This window comes from Sporobolomyces koalae (assembly GCF_050403365.1).
Source record: "Sporobolomyces koalae JCM15063 DNA, S_koalae_JCM15063T_v1_ctg10, whole genome shotgun sequence".
Lineage (NCBI taxonomy): Eukaryota > Fungi > Basidiomycota > Microbotryomycetes > Sporidiobolales > Sporidiobolaceae > Sporobolomyces > Sporobolomyces koalae.
The window spans coordinates 23,377-39,434 of NW_027481761.1; the positions used below are offsets into that span (position 1 = coordinate 23,377).

Sequence of the window (16,058 nt, forward strand, 5' to 3'; positions counted from 1 at the left end):
GCTACAACAGATTCGGGGTAGTAGACATGGTGTATCGATATGATAAGGTGTTCAACACTATTCGCGATGACTCTTGACATAAATAGAAGGCGAAAACGAAAGTCAGTCTAGAAAGAAACAAAAGGCAGATTCCGGATTTCCTTCAGTGTTCTGGATGTTCCTCGTCATCCTTGAAGACGCGTTTGCAAATGACAACTGGTGTAGGTTTGACATGATTGCTTGAAGTTTCGGTCGAATTGCCCCACTGGTCTAAAAGTTTCGTCTGTTTCACGAACAGGTCAAGGGCGGGTTCAGTTTCTCGTCCCTACGAATCGAGTTTCGAAAAAAAGGGATATCGAAAGGGTTCTTACCTTGATGATACTGTTTGACGCCGCTACTGAAGAGGCAGAGGAAGAGGTAGAAGACGAGTTTGAAGTTTCCTTCGTCGCTTCAAACACGAGAGCTTTATGCCATCTAACCGATTTCCGTTCAACTCGAGAATCGTCTCGACCTTGTCCTGTCGTGATCTTTGTCAAGTTGTTCTTCTTCTTCAAAGTCGGTTTCATCGGAGTCATGAACTGTTCCTCGTCTCCTGGTGCTCGGTAATGAAGTTCGATCATCGAAACCGAGTCCACCTTGGTCACATCCTCTTCCGCGGTTGCGGTTGAAATTTGCGAGAGTTCCGATTGGATCGTTTCCAATTCGGTTCCATCAGTAGAACTTCTCAAAGCTCGTCTCCGTTTCGCCGCTCTCAATTCCCGACTCTCTCTCCCAACCTCAATCTTGTCCTTCTTCCTCTGTTCTTCATCTTCGGCCGTTGTCCCGTTCGCACCAAACGATTTCCGAATCTTGCTCGTCGGTGAAGGAGGTCGGTTCTCGGACAAGAAGACGGTTTCGATTTTGAGTTTGTTGACAACTTGTTGATTCTTCTTCGTATTGCGTTGAGTCAACCGGTTCAGTTCTTCCTGAGTCAACACTGGAGCTGGCCGAGTGACGAAGAGAGCGAGTATCGATGAGGAGGCAGTGGAAGGATTCGCGACGGTAGGTTCAGACTCTCGAGAATCGTTCTCTGCATCACGGGTTCCGTCTGTCACTGTTTCGATCGTTTCGGGAACTTTGGTGACGACAGGAGGTCTTCTCGAAGATCTCGGCACGAGGCGAGCAGTTCTGGTCGTCGTAGCAGTCCCCGAGGTCGATACGCTCGACAACGTCGAAGAGTTCGCAACAGTAGTTGCTGGGATTGCAGCCGCGGCTGCAGCAGCTGCTGCCGCTGTCCTCCTCGTAACCCTCTTGACGGGCACAACTGGCACCGCCGGTCTTTGCGTTTCTTCTTCGGGTTGAACAGTCGTCGTTCGAGTTTTCCTGATCGGTCGAGAAGATCTGATTGGAATCGTAGTCGTGATCGAAGGTACCGACGCAGAGGTCCGAGTCGAATTCGAAGCAAAGATGTGATTTTTGACAAGGGTGTCACTCGATTCGAGTTGATCTGCAGGTAGTGACAAAGCTGTTGCGGGCGTCTCTTGTAGGTTTGACGCTACAGTAAGCGGCACGCGTCGTGGACTCGGGAGTGGAGAAGAACATGAAGCATTGGGGTGTTTCCGAACACGAGGTGAACGAGGTGGTGGTGTCGAGCGACCGTCGCGAACAGGGGAATTTGGCAGCGGAGCAGCAATCTCAGGCTCAATTTGCTGCAAAAGTGTATCAAGATAGGTTAGCTCAAGCAGTACGTCTTGGGCAAAGGCACGACAAAGGGTTCTCGCTTACGTTGTTCGTAGGTCTGATGGCAGGATTCTGAGACCTCCGCTTGAGAGGCGAACTGATCCTGACCACTTCACCCGTCACAGTGGATGGTACAGATTGCGACGAAAGCTTGTTTGGCGCGGTAAACGAGGCTGCGGTCGATTCGGGGATCGATCGGACGAGGTTCGCAGGTCGTGCCGAACGAACCACAGGTGCAGGTACAGGCGGAGCAGTATGGGCGCGACTTGTATGTGTTGTCGTCGTCGCTGAGGAAGAGGAGGAAGTTGAGGAAGCGAGTACTGAGGGAGCTGAAGTGGTCTTTGCGAGACTAGGGAGTGCTTGCCGAGCTGACTTGTCGGACTGCAGAGCTGTACGGTTGGCAGAAGCCGCAGCCGTTGTTCGACTCGTCAAAGGCGTCGCGAGTGCTCGGGTCGACTTGGAAGCAGTCACAGCCAAAGAATTCTTGGTCGTGGGAATAGACGAAGGAGCTGCGAGTCGGGAGGCCGTCGCAGGTAAAGTCTTTGTTGTCGGCATCGTTGTTCCCGGAGGTTTGATCCCGGATCGAGCTAACAAGGTCTTTGGCCTCGGGATGGTCGAAGTCGGCGGCCTCATCAGCGTGCTGGCTGTTGCGGGCCTTGTAGATGTCGAAGAAGGGGGCAAGGACGAGGACAGTTTTGACGAGGACAGTTTCGACGACGGAAACGACGACATTGCCGAAGCAGGTCGCGCTGGGTGCAATGTTTCGTCGATCGTTGACAAGCGCGAATCGCTGATCGTGCGGGTCCTGGATGCAGCCGAAGAAGAAGAGGGAGGTGGTGGAACAGCAGCAGCGATCCGAGCTGTAGGTTGCGCGCAACTCGTGGACAAATCCAAAGTGGCTTGGTTTCGTCCTGCACAGATCGTCCGTGCTTCTGTCGGCTCGGTTAGCTTGCATCGGGAGTCTTGATCGAGACTGTCGAGTGAGCGTTTCGAGCTGAGCCCAGCAGGCGCGGACGATTTGCTCATTTGGCGACGGGCGGCAGGGACCTCGTGCATGAGGGTTTGCGTGGATCGCTGAAGTGGCTGTGATGCGGAAGGGACGATGGCGCTCCTCGTGGGTGTGACCGAGGTACCAAGCTGCGGTGGAGCAACCTGACGATTCTCGGCAGGACTAGGCGAGGCCGTGAACAACGGTGAAGGATGATTATTGCTGAGGGCGGATGCCTGCAAATCGGGTGTTGAAGGGCGAATCACCGCGGGTTCTTGCGCGAATGGAGCTGCTGTTTCGATTTCATTTCCCGGAACTGCCACTTCCTCACTGGCGCAATCGGGGACGGCGAGTTCACCCTCAGATTCTGACCTGACCTCGAGCTCGTCTTCAAGTTCTGTCTCTGATGCGGTACTGCCTTCGTCCTCGAACTTTGTCGTCTGCTCCGGCTGATTCGCCTCGACAACGTCTTGTTGTGCGAGTAAATCCTGCTGTGGCGGAGGCCTAGTGAACGAGATGTCGTCGTCGTCCCAGGTGGAAAAGTCGGCGTCGCAGTCGGTCAGTTCGTCCGGTTCGTAACTCGAATGTGTCCGAACGAGCGGGGTCGCGGGCGAAAAGCATCTGAACGCTTTCGTTGCTGGGGTCTCTGCGACTCTCACGGGAGTGTTGTCGTATGCATGCACAGGTCTGAATGGAGACCGAGCAGGCGAGAGAGACGAGTACGTCGGGATCAAAGGTGTGGTTGTAACCGCCCTCAACGATGGAGTGAGCTGGTCAATCAGCAGGTGAGATCGTTTGCCGAACCGAGCTGGAGAATGCTTTCTTTATGAGCTGCGGTATCACCAAGGAGTACGAGAAAGAGAGAGAGCCTGACGAGTGTTTGCATCGTTCAACATTGCGCCGAGACGCTCTCTCTTCGCTTTATTCAGCGCAGGAGATGCAATGCTTGGAGTAGCCCGACCTGCTTGATGGTTGTCTGTGCGGCTCGGGGCTGGGGTGAGCGCAATCAAGAGCATCGACTCGCTCGGCGCAGGCTTCGGACTCGGCGGCCTTCGAGGCGACATCGTCAGCGGAACCTCCATTGCTGCAAGGTCGTGTCGTGTCGTGTACTATCCCTGCACTGCAGTCCGATTGTAATCGATCGAGACGTGTCGGTATTCGAAGCAGCCGGACGAGTGAATGCGCGATAGATCTCTCTGCCTCAAAAACAACAAACCGGTCCGGCGCGCGCTTCGCACGGTCGTCACCATTCTCCCTGGTCTCTCGTCTCACCACTCGGCTTTTTCTCGAATGTAGATTGGTAACTATTACAACATAATTTAATCGAAAGTTTCTCCCTCTGTATCGCAAATCAGTCCGGGTGAGTAATGCGAAATCGTGCGCGCGGAGAGCAAGGCTTACCGTCTCCGCCGCCTCCTCCACCACCTCCAAGCGCATCGTTGTCGTCGTCCTCGCCGTTGTCAAAGTATTCGGCCTCATAGTCGTTGTCCTCGTCGTCCTCGTCTTCGAGGTCTTCAACTCCGTCGTCTTCGTTGTGACTGTCGGAATCGGATCCTGCACCTTCGAGATCGAGTACTCCATCCTGTCGTTTTGCGTAGGATCCATCAGCTCACACTGTCGCTCACGAGGTCCGAAACATAAGAGACTGACGTCGTCTGCGCCTTCGAGAAGTCCCGATTTGATTGCTTGACGTTTGCGCTGAGCACTCGAGGTTGTACGCGTGCGCTTCTTGGAGACGACATGGTCGAACACGGCCGGAGGATGCAAGTCTCGATCGTACTGTCGCAACTCGTGCACGATTTGCAACCTCGTCGCAGCTTGACCCGCCGTTTGCGTTGCTGGCTTGAATCGATCCGACCACCGCTCAATATCTGAAAGCGCTCAAGGAGGAAACAATCGTCAGCTTCTTGTCTCGTCACTCTACAGAAAAGATCTCAAACGTCGCTCGTACCTGTAGACTGTTTCGTGGGAGCGTCGATCCAGAATGCCGAGAATTTGCGTTCTTGAATCATGGTGTTGTACAGTTTTGCAATTTTGGATTCGCGGGCATCGGGTTCGGCGGTATCTGGCGTCTCCATAGCCTGTCGTGTACAAGTCCGAGATATCAGCTCATATCATACTCGAAGAGAGAGGCAATCGCGCACAGGATACATAATGTCGGTGCCTTCCTTTGACGTCGAGATGATGTCGGCCCATGCCAGGTTACCGATCGGAGGTTGTGGTTTCCCTGATGCGCCTCCGCCCCTGCCTCCGCCTCGTCCTCCGCCGCGACCGCCTCGAGATGCCATTTGAGCGAATCAGGGGTTCTTGTAGTTGCTGGTTCGAGCTGAAACCGGGATGATCAAGCTTTGCTGTGGGCTTGAATCTAGTCCTGGGTCGGGCGAGAAACCGAGAGCGTTCGAGATGGGAGATCAAGGCGAGCGAATGATCGAGACGAGAGATTCTGTCCGAACATTCTCTGTTCACCGGCTCTCTCTCTCGTAGATCCTGACCTCGAGCAAATGTCGACGACGATCAAATGCACCCGTAACGGATGCGGCAAACAATTCGATCCGCTCGTGAACGACACGGCCGCATGCTCGTTCCATCCCGGTCACCCCGTTCGTCTCTCTCTCTCTCCCTCTCTGTACACCACTTTCCGTCTTCCCTGACACAGAATGAACGCGTAATTAGGTGTTTCACGAAGGACTCAAAAGTTGGTCCTGCTGCAGCTCGACCAACAAACGTACATCGTGCCTTTCTTCTCCCTCTCTCCATCCCATACCCGTCCCTGACCACCATCTCGTGACAGCTACGACCGACTTCGATGACTTTGTCAAATTCGAGCCTTGTGCTTCCGGGACTCATTCCCACGAACCTGCACAGCCTTCGCGACCTGCTCCTTCCTCTTCAACTGTGACTGCGACCGCGACCACGACGAACGGGACGACCGAGACGTACGGTATTGCTCCTCAGACTGTGGCACCCACACCAGCTGCAACCTCGTCACGATCAACCTCGTTGAAAGCTCCCCCGAAACCTCAATCGACTCCGTACGTCGAACTCCAAGACGATCCCGAGATCCCGCTCGTCGAGGGCATGACGTGCAAACGCAAGAGTTGTGGGAAATCGTACCAAGGGTCCGACATGGATCGAACGGCTGACGAATGTCAGTACCACCCTGGAGTTCCCATTTTCCACGAAGGGTCGAAAGGCATGAGTTGTTGCAAACGTAGAGTTCTCGATTTCGACGAGTTCCGTAAGCCAAACTTCTACTCTTCATTCTCCGACTCTGCCTACCCTGATCCCCGACCCTCTTTCTGTCTTAGTCAACATTGAAGGGTGTCGAACTGGTCGGCACATGTTTGTCGGTCCGAAAACAGCTTCACAAGGAGAAGAAGAAGAGGAACGAGTCGAATGTCGCATGGATCACTACCAAACTCCGAAACAAGTCATCGTATCGATCTTTGCGAAACAATGTGACGCGTCAAAATCGCTCATCTCGTTTGAATCCGAAACCGTACGCCTCTCGAAAAATTCCTCCTCTCGTAACGAAACTTGTACTGACTAGAGACATTTTTTTACAGATGAGTATCGACCTGAAGTTGCCCAACAACAAACGGTTCGAAAAGTCGATCGAATTGTTCGGTCCGATCGTACCGAGCGAATCGACGTACAAAGTCCTGGGTACGAAATGTGAGGTCGTGTTGATCAAGCAAGATTCGACCAGTTGGCCTTCGGTGGCGAAACCTACTTCGCCTAGTGGGTTCGTACCGCAGTTGGCGTTCTCGGCGGGAGGTGGTAGGGGTACGTGTGGGGCGAAAGAGGCAGTGCTAGACGAGACGAACCGAGGTTCGAGACGGTGAAGATTGAGCATAACAAGGCTATCTGCATTTTAGTACAGTAGAACTTTTGATGTAAGTCCGTGGTTCTCATACTTTTAGCGAAGAATCTGAGCCCGTCTCGCTGAGACATTTCCATCCGGCAACAACAACTCGCTTTCTGAGGAAAGAATCAAGTCTCACAGCTGCCTCTGGCGCAGGCTCTCATAGGGTTTCTATCGAAAGTGGAAAAGAAGAAAAGAAAGAAAAAGGAAAACATTCATTCTATTGCAATTGCTCCTCGTCTTCGTCGTATCGAGCAGCGTTAGCGGCAGCCGCCGCCGCCTCCTTCTCCGTCTTCCTGCGTGCCTTTCTTTCTTCCTTTGTTTCGCCTGCTTCCAGTAGCTTTCGAGCTCGTTTCCTCTCCTTCTTTTCAGCTCGGAGTCGCTTCTTCTCTTGACGCACTCTCAACTTTTCAAGCAGTACCCTCTCTCGCTCTTGCACTACCCTCAATCGCTCTTGCACTCGCTCTTGATACTCTGCGAACGCTTCCTCAGCTGCGAAACGCTCCTCCTGTTCTTGTGCGAGAGACTCCTCGGCCCGCTCCATATCTTCAATCGCTGAAACGAATCTCGCCTCGTTGACCGTTTTCATACCTTGCAACCATGTCTTCTCGAGCTCGTTTGCGAGCGCTTGCGCCTCGGGTTCGTCTTCATGTCGCATGTTCGGCGAAGAGTAAACGATGTCGTTAGGGATTCCGGGGATAACATCCGTGTCGTCGGGCGCTCCAACGAATAACATCACAGCCCGGCCCGTACGTTGAGCGAGCCTCGCAGCCTGTTGCGCAAAGAGTCAGTTGTGAAAAGACAAGAGAGAACGAGTAGGCGGATCTAGCTCACATCTTTCTGCAGTTGCGGAAGTCCGCGTCGGAAAATCCGAGTACGAGCTGTTCGATCGGTGACGTATTGTACGCCTTCCAGCATTGCGTCGGTCTTGTCCTGATCAGCTACGGGGGAAAAGGAAAAAAGAAATCGATCTCCCAATGAGTTCTTTGGGCCTCATGGGTAATCGAGCAATTGGTCGTGACTCACTGAACGTTTCTCTGAACTCGCGGGCGGACTTGAAAGAGGACATTGCAAAGCCCTTCGTGTTGCGTCCCCTTCGCTTTGCCTCCTTTCCGTTCGCGTCCGTGTTTCGTTGCTCCGAGTTCGACTCTGCCGGCTCGGCAATGTCATTGTCCAACGCGAGTTGTTCTTGTCCATGATCGTTGGCGGTACTTGCGCCCGAGACTTCATCGAGCGCTTGTTCAGCGTCCACTGCTGCAAGAGAAGGGGCAGAAATGAGAATCGAAGCTGCCTATAGCGACGCAACGCGTGTATAGCAAAGGGGCGTACCAGCGGTAAGTCGCGTTCGCTTGGGTGACGACGGCGTGACTTCCGATGAGCGGGTCAGGTCAGCGCTATCTGAGGCGCGTCCAGGTCCACTGGACGAGGAGGAAGCCAAGGGAGCAGGCGCGTTGGAAGGGTCGCCATCGGCGTCTGGTGTTTGAAGGACAGCAGCAGGAATCGAAGAGATCACTCCAGCAGGGCGTGCTGCTGACTCTGTCAAAGGTCCTGGCTGACCTGTGGACCGTCGCGCTGCGACGCGACGTCGAACACGCCTTCGTGGCAAGGAAACAACAGGCTGCGGTGGATCGTTGTAAATCGGCCCATAGTCGAGGTCGGAAAGGTCGGAAAGATCCTGTTCGTTGAACTTTGGTGGTGGATCGTTGTAAATCGGCCCATAGTCGAGGTCGGAAAGATCCTGTTCGATGAACTTGCGTCGCTTCGGCATTGAATTGATAGGGTGAAACAGAGGCGAGAGCGACGAAGAGGTCGCGTTTGCATCCCGGGACTATCGGGTGTGACCGACCAAATTAGGTCGAGGAGCCGACCAAAGAATTTCGAGAACCCGACCAAAGAATGTCGAAAAGCCGACCAAAAAAGGTCGAGTGGCCGATCTAATTAGATAACCTTTGGTGGCTTTCTGAACTCTCTTCGGGAGAGGTTCCTCTTTCCGGAGACCTCCACGAGGTATGGCACATTCGAGCTCGGAGAATAGGAGAATATCAGGGCGATACCTAGCACTTGCGAATCTGCAACGCCGGTGAGGAATTACAGTAATGACGAGAAATTTAGACCCGACGAGCACCGCCTCCTCCGGATCGCGGCTCCGGCTCACACGTCTCATCATTCGCTTCTATCCATCTCGCGCTGTGCATACTGGTCGCTCTCGTCCTCGACCGATTCGCACCAGGATAGCGCGTGTACGGGCCGGCCGAAGCTGTTGACCGATTGTAGCACCGCCCTGGAAGCAATGAACCCGTCGCCGTCACCAACTCCCTCGACCCGCTCTCGATCTCGCGTTCGGAGGACAGAACTCGGACTCTTGATCTTGGTCATCCTGAAAGGTTGGTCCATCATTCTCGCCCCCTGTGTAGGTATTTCCGAAGTTACAGACACTGACCTTCGCCGGACTATGTGTCAGGCCAACACATTTCGATTGAACGAGGCGATCCTTTCGTCGTTGCGAGGCTCGGATCCGAGACGACAGATCAAGATGACTCTGAAAACTCGGGCACGACTCGGACAGATCCTCAAGGGGGCCAACATCCATGTGAGCACCGCGTACCTGTTGGCCAGGTGCACATAGATCACTCCTTGGCTGACTGAACGCCAAAGTTTGGGACGAAGAATTCAGGTTCCGGGTATACGACGATCAAGAAGCTGATCAGATGTTGACTCTGACCCTCATGTCGCGCGGAACAAGAGGCGCAACCCAGGACGAATCGATTGCAAGTGCGAGTGTTGTCGCAGATGGCAAGAGCTGGCAAGAATTCGATGGTACGCGCTTGTTGCATATATCTTAGCATGCGGATCGAACAATCTGTTGACGAGATGTACACAGAGTGGATTGAATTCCGGACGCCGGAAGGAAAGTACGCCGGCGAAGCGTATGTCGAGATGACATTCTATCCTGCCAATGTTCCCGTAAGTCTTCCTTCTCTTGGAAGCAAAGCCGAAGCTGAAGACGAATTGGTTACTGTTTCGACAGGTGGGCCCAAAGTTGGCCGAGTTGCAACGACACCCTTCAAAGCTCTTACCCGCTTCTCTGCTGCCTGTTCAAGGTCGCAACTCACGCAATAATTCAAGCACGAGACCCGACGAGCTCGCTACGACTTTCTCGAGTCTCTCGATCTCAACAAACGATGACTCCGACCGCAACTACTACGTCCGATCGGTTCTCGAGCCCGACGCGAACGGACTGTTGCCATTTCCTGGAGATCCCGATCCTCCTACACCGCTTGCCAGTACGAGCTCGGTCGTCGAGACATCAGGAATGGGATCCCACGGGATCGGCCATTTGCGTCCCTACCCGGAAGGCCCCGCGCGTCTGACGAGCTCCCCCTCTCGCCTGTCTACATCACCGTTTCAGCATCCTTCTCGAAGTCCGTCTCCTCAGTACAAAACACCTTACGAGCACCGCCCCAGCTCGTCTCTGTCTGTTCCCGATCGTGCGACCCAACCCGTATATCAATCTCCGTCTCAGGACGGTCGCTCACTGTACGAGCGACCTTTGTCGGCGTTATCAACATCTTCGGCAACAGTGACCCTGCAGGTCCCGCCTCCGATCCCTCCTCGACCGCAATCTACTGTTTCGACCGCATCGAACCACATTCGTGAATCTTTTGCAACCGTGTCCTCTGCGACAGGCCCCTCTGAATCAGATCTCGTTGCTCAACGAGAGCGTGAACGAGAAGAAGAAGAAGCCGCTCGGATCGAACGAGCTCGGGTCGCGGAAGCTCACAAACTCGCCCGGATCGAATCGGCTCGACTCGCGAAAGCTCAACGTATCGAACAGGAACGACTCGATGCACAATTTGCGTATGAACAGGAGCAGGCAGAGTTGGAACGTGTGCGACTCGAACGGGAACTCGCGATGAAACAGGACGAGGAGTATATTAGAAAGTTGCAAGAGCAAGAACGGGAACGGGAGGAAAGGGAGCGGCGTGACGAGGAGTTTGTCAAGCGGTTGCGAGAGGAAGAGGAACAGGAACGGATCAGGAGAGAGCAGGAAGACGAGGCATTGGGACGAAGGCTCGTCGAGGAGGAGAACAAGCTTGCGCGGGAGCGGCTCGTGCAGGACGAGAGACTCGCGCGCAGTTTGGCCCAGAGAGCGAACGACGAGTTTGGAACGTAGGTCGATCATACGCAGTACATGGATTGGGCAACTCGAGCGGTCGAGAGAGCGGTTCAGATGAGAACAAACAAATGTTGAGTGACGCAGATCGCTCGCGCCGGGCGCGGCACCGCGATCGATTCGTTCTCGAACTGTGACATCTACACCTACAGTCTCGACTCTCTGCCACTCTTGCCCACAGCACCTGAAGCTCCGGTTCAGTAGACATCACCTCGAGCCGCGCTCTCTCGTCGTTCTCCCTCTCTTTCGTCGCTCTCTCCAGTCCGTCTCTCCTCGGTCCAGCTCGCACGCACGACAGCAGCATTACGACTAGGATGGTCAGTGGGAGTGAACGGTCCATGTCGGGGCTGGGCATCTCGTTCGACTGCGTATCACCGGCGGGCGAAGGTCGTTCAACATTCACTCCGCGGCGCACCTTGCACCACTCGGTCTCATACGACGCTGGCCTCTCGCGGCAGCATCCAATGATCCGTCAAGAGTCCGAATTGTCGAGCAACAGCCAGAGGCGGGTACGGATCGCAGTCGGGACGCCCGAAGTGCTCGCGCCCGCAAAAGGTCAGATGTACCTGCACCCGCACGAGAACTTGTCCCCGCTGTCCGACTTTGACACCTCGTCCGGAGGCTCGACTTCGGGTCACTCGTCGGCGTCGTTGCCATTCTCGCCCGCTTCGCTCTCGTCTCTCCCGTCGTCGACTGAATCGGGCGCATATCCGAGCTTCCACTCGCACGCCGAGATCCCACCGCAATTGCAGTCGAAACCTCGTGTCCATTCGCCCACGAAAGAGCGAGTACAGCGATCGTACGAACATCATGCGCCAGGCATGCGCGCCGAAACCTCGCGCCCGTACCCTCCTTCGGAACCGTCAGAATCCGCCCACTCGTCTCGCTCGCAACACTCGCACCAATCGCATCAATCGCGCCAATCGTACCATCGCCCGATGCCTCGACTTGTTGATGATGCTGATGAGCGATCCCAGCCACCCGTCGTTCAGCCTGCGCGCCCCTCCCGACTGCCTGCATTCCTCCAAGAGCGTGAACGCCAGCGCCAATCGCTCGCGCGGCCCCAATCGATGGTCGAGCTTGGGCAGATGTACACATTGCAAGAACCTCAACAACCTCCGTTCTTCTCGCCGCAACAACAGTACGCCTCGTACAACGAGGACCAGCTCGACCTACCTGGCTCGCACAGTCCCGTCGAGAGTGTCCCGAGCAGCGCCGGGGGCTTGCACCGACGCCGTCTCGAACGTCAACTCGAGGAACAGAAACGATTGCTCGAGGAGGAACGGCGCAAGTTGCGTCAATCGGAAGGCCGACCTCGCGAACGCGAACGCGACCTGGTATCGGAACGGCCGGTGTTGCGCACGAGGTCTCGATCCCTCTCGGCGCACGAGATGAAACAACTGGCAGATGCCGAAAATGCGAGGAGACCGGTCCCACGTTCGAGGTCGTACAGCGTCAACCTGAGGGACGAAGCGTCGATCTCGGCTCAACCCGGGCTTGAACTTGCACACACGGGAGGAACGTTTGCGATTTCCTCGGGCACCGCTCCGGGCCAGACTCACATCGATGCTGCCGAAGACGACGACGAAGATGATCGTGGCACGGTCATCTCGGTATCTTCGAACGTCCCACTCTCGGGTCCAGGAGGACGACCTGCCGCTTTGAATCGACAATCGACTTTGTTGACCTCGGGCGCGAACCCAACTCGACGTAGTCGCGAGCTCACCCGATTGTTGCAGCCTTCGGGTCGAAACGGGGTCGTGACCCTCGGGAGCATCGCTGGATCCCCGACACCTTCCTCGGCTTCGACCGCGTTCACTTCTTCGACTCGACCAGGAGCGCCTTCGAGAGCAGGTACCAGTGTGTCGGCAGTTCCGACGGTACCCCTCATTCTCGAACAGGGCAAGAGCGCGAGCAAAGCTCGAGTCGAACTCGACCTCATGCTCGAAACCCCTCTTGTCGTCGAAGGCGGAGTCCTCAAAGGTCGACTCGAAGTCAAAGTGCGAAAGCCGAAAGATCGTGAAGGCGAAGTTTGGGTCGGGAGACCGAAAGTCAGAGTGGTTGGATTCGAAGGTGAGACCTCATCTCTCTCTCTCGCTTTGTGTTTCATGTTCTGACCATTTCTCGAAACCAACGATTCTCAGAGCTGACGTCGCAAGATGCGCGCCACATCTTTTTCCATCACGCCAACTCGATCGCGTCGGTCGATGACTCGAAAGGCAATTCGTTGCCGTTACCTTGCTGCGAAAGTGAAGTCGACGAGGAGGGCTTCCGTCAAGCACGAGTGGGCCAACACAGCGTCCCTTTCAAAATGGTGATCCCAATTGGAAAAGGTGCAAAGGGTGGATGGAAGGGCAAACAAGGGGTCGTACGCTACATTGCCATCGCGTACGTCTTTTCCAGTCTCATGTCCGGAACGATGCAATCCTGATGACTCTTGTGTCTCAATTACAGATCGATCAAGCTCAAGTCAAAGAACGGCACGAACCGCTCGATCGCGCATTTCTACCGACACGTCGAGATCTACCCGTTCTTCAACCCAGCGATCGTGCTCGCGCCGGCGGTCAAACCGCTGTTTGCCGAAGCGTCGAAAGGTCTGTTCATGGGTGGCAGTGGCAAGGTCAACTTGTCAGCTAGAATGCACCGTGGAACTTGGGTCGCAGGGCAACGGTGTTATGTCGATGTTCGTGTCGAGAACGAGTCGAGCAAAAAGGTCAGTCTCAGCGCTCGTTAGAAGCGAAATTGAAGCGATGTGACTGATCCTAGAGGGAGAGTGGGTTGAATTAGATCAAGACGCTCACGCTCGCGCTGGTACGCACGACGACCATCTTCCGACCTCGATCTCATTCGAGTGCCGAGTCTGCCCGCGAGGCGAATGCAGAGACGGACGGAGAGTCCTGCCAGACTCAGTCGACTCGCAAAAAGATTTGCGAGACGACCCTCGAGATGGGCAAGAAGGGTAGCAAAGGTGTCACTGCGAAAGGAAGTTGGATGGGAGTCGAAGCTGGCGAAGCGTCCGATTTCTCGCATTCTCTTCAGGTTCCTGTACGTGTCGTTATCGTCTTTTCCTGACGAGTGAACATTGGACTGATCTCGGCCCTTTCCTGCTTCTGTAGCCGGACGCACTCAGCATTTCTCGAGGCCGACATCTCGAGGTGACCTACTCGGTCAAAGTCTCGGTCGGAGGATCTCTCTCTGCCGACGTCAGTTGCGACATCCCGGTCAGGATCGTCAACTTTGTCTCGCTCGATCCTCCTCCGGGTCACCTCGGCGCATCTCCTCTACCCGATCAATCGAGCCGCCCACTGAATCGCAGCTGGAGCACCAACCTCAAGGCTGGAAGGGTCGACTCTTTACGAGCAAAGCAGCAACCTCGCACCGGTCCAATCGCTCGAATGGCGAGTGTCGACTCGTTTCACCTCTCGGACCTGAATGGTGGCCGAGGTCCGAGCAGACTTGGTGCGCCGGCGCTCTCGCGTATCGCTTCGCTCAATTCTCTACGAACCGACGACCTCGAAAGAGGAGGAACACCTCAGTCTGGAACACCCATGTCACGTGCTGCGACCGCACCACTCTCGGTAGCTCCGATGGCCCCGCCATCAGCTGCTCGGGGTCAGGTCTTGGTCGATCGTGCCAAGGAGCGTCAGTTACAGCACCAGATGTCGCTTCAATGCATCTCGACTGCGATTGCCTCGGCTACAGCGCGTCGTTCGGGTTTGAGCCCTCAACCTCAATTGAGCCCGTCGACCGTAGCGGATCCCGAAGAGTACACTTATCAAGCCGAGCGTTACTACGGCGGCGGTGGGCAGCAGGTCTATGACGATTCGGGCTCGATCCTCCGCAACGAAACGTACGCTGCAGACGGGCTCGGGATCCAGCTCGACGATCTTGACGAGGTTCCGGACAACATCGCCGTGTATGACGACGAGGACGAGGGTGAGGGAGACAATTATCGCTCGCCGGAAGACCTCGCGTATCTCGGAGAGTCGGACGACGAACTGGACACGTTCATGCAGTCTCGCTTCAGCGATGACGAAGGCGAAGACATGGAACGACCCGTTTCTCGACTGTCGAAACCACCTGCCTCGCCGCGTTGGTCAGAGCGCCCTGGACTCGCCGCTGAACCCGTCGTAACGAGATCCCCGGCCGTGCGGTCGCGCGCCCTGTCTCCGGTCAAGTCTCAGCGCAGCGTTGACTTGGCTCCTTCTCCGCGCTCGCCGGCCAAGGGTCGTTCCGAGAGCTTTGGGTTCGCGACGCCCAACTCGCCGATCAAGGCTCACGTCGAACTCGCCCCGGTTTCGCCACTTCATTTCGATTCGGCACTCCGCGATGACCACGAAGCGATGCCTCCTCCCTCTCGCGCTGCACGCCCGCTTCCGCACAGGCCCTCTTCGTCACGCGGAACCGATGGCCTCTCCAGTCCGTCCAAGCGGTCGCCATCAACTTCCGGCTTGACGAAACAGCCGTCTTCTTCGTCCTTGAAGCGATCGTCGAACGTGATTCGGAAGAGCTCGTCCACACGCTCGCTCCGTCATTCTGTCTCCGAAGCGCAGCTGCCCGAGCTCGACGTTACCGAAGGACCATCGGCGTCATCCGACAGCGAGACCGTGCCTACTCCTTCAAATGCTTCACCCGCTCTTTCCTCTCGCTCGTCGAGCTCACGCGTCTCCCGAACTTCCGCCATGCCCTCTCCAGCTTCACCTCGCAAGGCGGTGCTCGCTCGCGCTTCCGCGTCGATCGCCTCTTCTCCCGTCAGCTTGCGCTCGACACGTTCGATATCGGATTTCCGCACGACTGTCGCACCGATTCCACCTCCAGCTCGCAAGACGTCCATCCTGCCCTCGGTCAAGAGCAAGATCACGGCCCTCGAAACGCGCGAAGCGACCCTCTCACAACTGGCGCACACTTCGGGTCGTGTCCGAGTCGCACCTGGTTCCGGTCTCGATCGTTCCGATTCGGTTTCGAGTCAAACGACGATCGCGACAAGTGAATGTTCGTCGTTCAAGTTGAGCGACCTCACGAGAGGCAATTCGATGGCTTCGTTCAAAGCTCCAATCTTGCGTCGCAATTTCAGTGACATGCCTCCCGTTCCTGCATTGCCTCCGAACGACTTTTAGACTTTGGGAACATCTTAAACCCATAGACACTCCCTTTCGGTTCTTGATCTTTTGCCCCTATTTCATCCTGTTTATGTTTATCGTCGATCGTTCATCATTTTGCATTGTTCAAACTATACCTCCTGCTCATCTAAAAATGACAAGAAGAGAGACAGTGCGCGCGAGAGAGCGGATCAAGCTGTGGAGAAAAATCCTATTCCAAGTTGCGAGTACGAA

At 55.4% G+C, this 16,058-nt stretch overlaps 6 protein-coding genes across 6 annotated transcripts; 3 read left to right on the top strand and 3 right to left on the bottom strand.

Moving 5' to 3' along the window:
- Positions 1 to 142: 142 nt before the first annotated feature.
- On the bottom strand, positions 143 to 3,768 carry JCM15063_001424 (uncharacterized protein; the record flags this gene model as incomplete). Its single annotated transcript, XM_076677687.1, has 4 exons — positions 143 to 262; positions 351 to 1,667; positions 1,744 to 3,494; positions 3,561 to 3,768. The coding sequence occupies 4 exons, from the start codon at positions 3,766 to 3,768 to the stop codon at positions 143 to 145; spliced, it is 3,396 nt and encodes a 1,131-aa protein (XP_076535011.1).
- A 237-nt stretch (positions 3,769 to 4,005) lies between these two features.
- Positions 4,006 to 4,974, bottom strand: JCM15063_001425 (uncharacterized protein; the record flags this gene model as incomplete). Its single annotated transcript, XM_076677688.1, has 5 exons — positions 4,006 to 4,025; positions 4,088 to 4,246; positions 4,312 to 4,557; positions 4,638 to 4,767; positions 4,831 to 4,974. 5 exons carry the CDS (start codon positions 4,972 to 4,974, stop codon positions 4,006 to 4,008), a joined length of 699 nt encoding a protein of 232 aa, XP_076535012.1.
- A 213-nt stretch (positions 4,975 to 5,187) lies between these two features.
- JCM15063_001426 (cysteine and histidine-rich domain-containing protein) lies at positions 5,188 to 6,531 on the top strand (the record flags this gene model as incomplete). The annotated part of the gene is made up of 5 exons (XM_076677689.1): positions 5,188 to 5,286; positions 5,360 to 5,411; positions 5,478 to 5,924; positions 5,995 to 6,185; positions 6,253 to 6,531. 5 exons carry the CDS (start codon positions 5,188 to 5,190, stop codon positions 6,529 to 6,531), a joined length of 1,068 nt encoding a protein of 355 aa, XP_076535013.1.
- A 240-nt stretch (positions 6,532 to 6,771) lies between these two features.
- On the bottom strand, positions 6,772 to 8,319 carry JCM15063_001427 (uncharacterized protein; the record flags this gene model as incomplete). The annotated part of the gene is made up of 4 exons (XM_076677690.1): positions 6,772 to 7,323; positions 7,386 to 7,492; positions 7,578 to 7,805; positions 7,881 to 8,319. 4 exons carry the CDS (start codon positions 8,317 to 8,319, stop codon positions 6,772 to 6,774), a joined length of 1,326 nt encoding a protein of 441 aa, XP_076535014.1.
- A 522-nt stretch (positions 8,320 to 8,841) lies between these two features.
- JCM15063_001428 (uncharacterized protein) lies at positions 8,842 to 10,725 on the top strand (the record flags this gene model as incomplete). Its single annotated transcript, XM_076677691.1, has 5 exons — positions 8,842 to 8,935; positions 9,013 to 9,141; positions 9,207 to 9,368; positions 9,433 to 9,515; positions 9,580 to 10,725. The coding sequence occupies 5 exons, from the start codon at positions 8,842 to 8,844 to the stop codon at positions 10,723 to 10,725; spliced, it is 1,614 nt and encodes a 537-aa protein (XP_076535015.1).
- Positions 10,726 to 11,039: 314 nt separating this feature from the next.
- Positions 11,040 to 15,842, top strand: JCM15063_001429 (uncharacterized protein; the record flags this gene model as incomplete). Its single annotated transcript, XM_076677692.1, has 5 exons — positions 11,040 to 12,798; positions 12,870 to 13,113; positions 13,180 to 13,438; positions 13,513 to 13,770; positions 13,842 to 15,842. The coding sequence occupies 5 exons, from the start codon at positions 11,040 to 11,042 to the stop codon at positions 15,840 to 15,842; spliced, it is 4,521 nt and encodes a 1,506-aa protein (XP_076535016.1).
- Between the last annotated feature and the right edge of the window lie 216 nt (positions 15,843 to 16,058).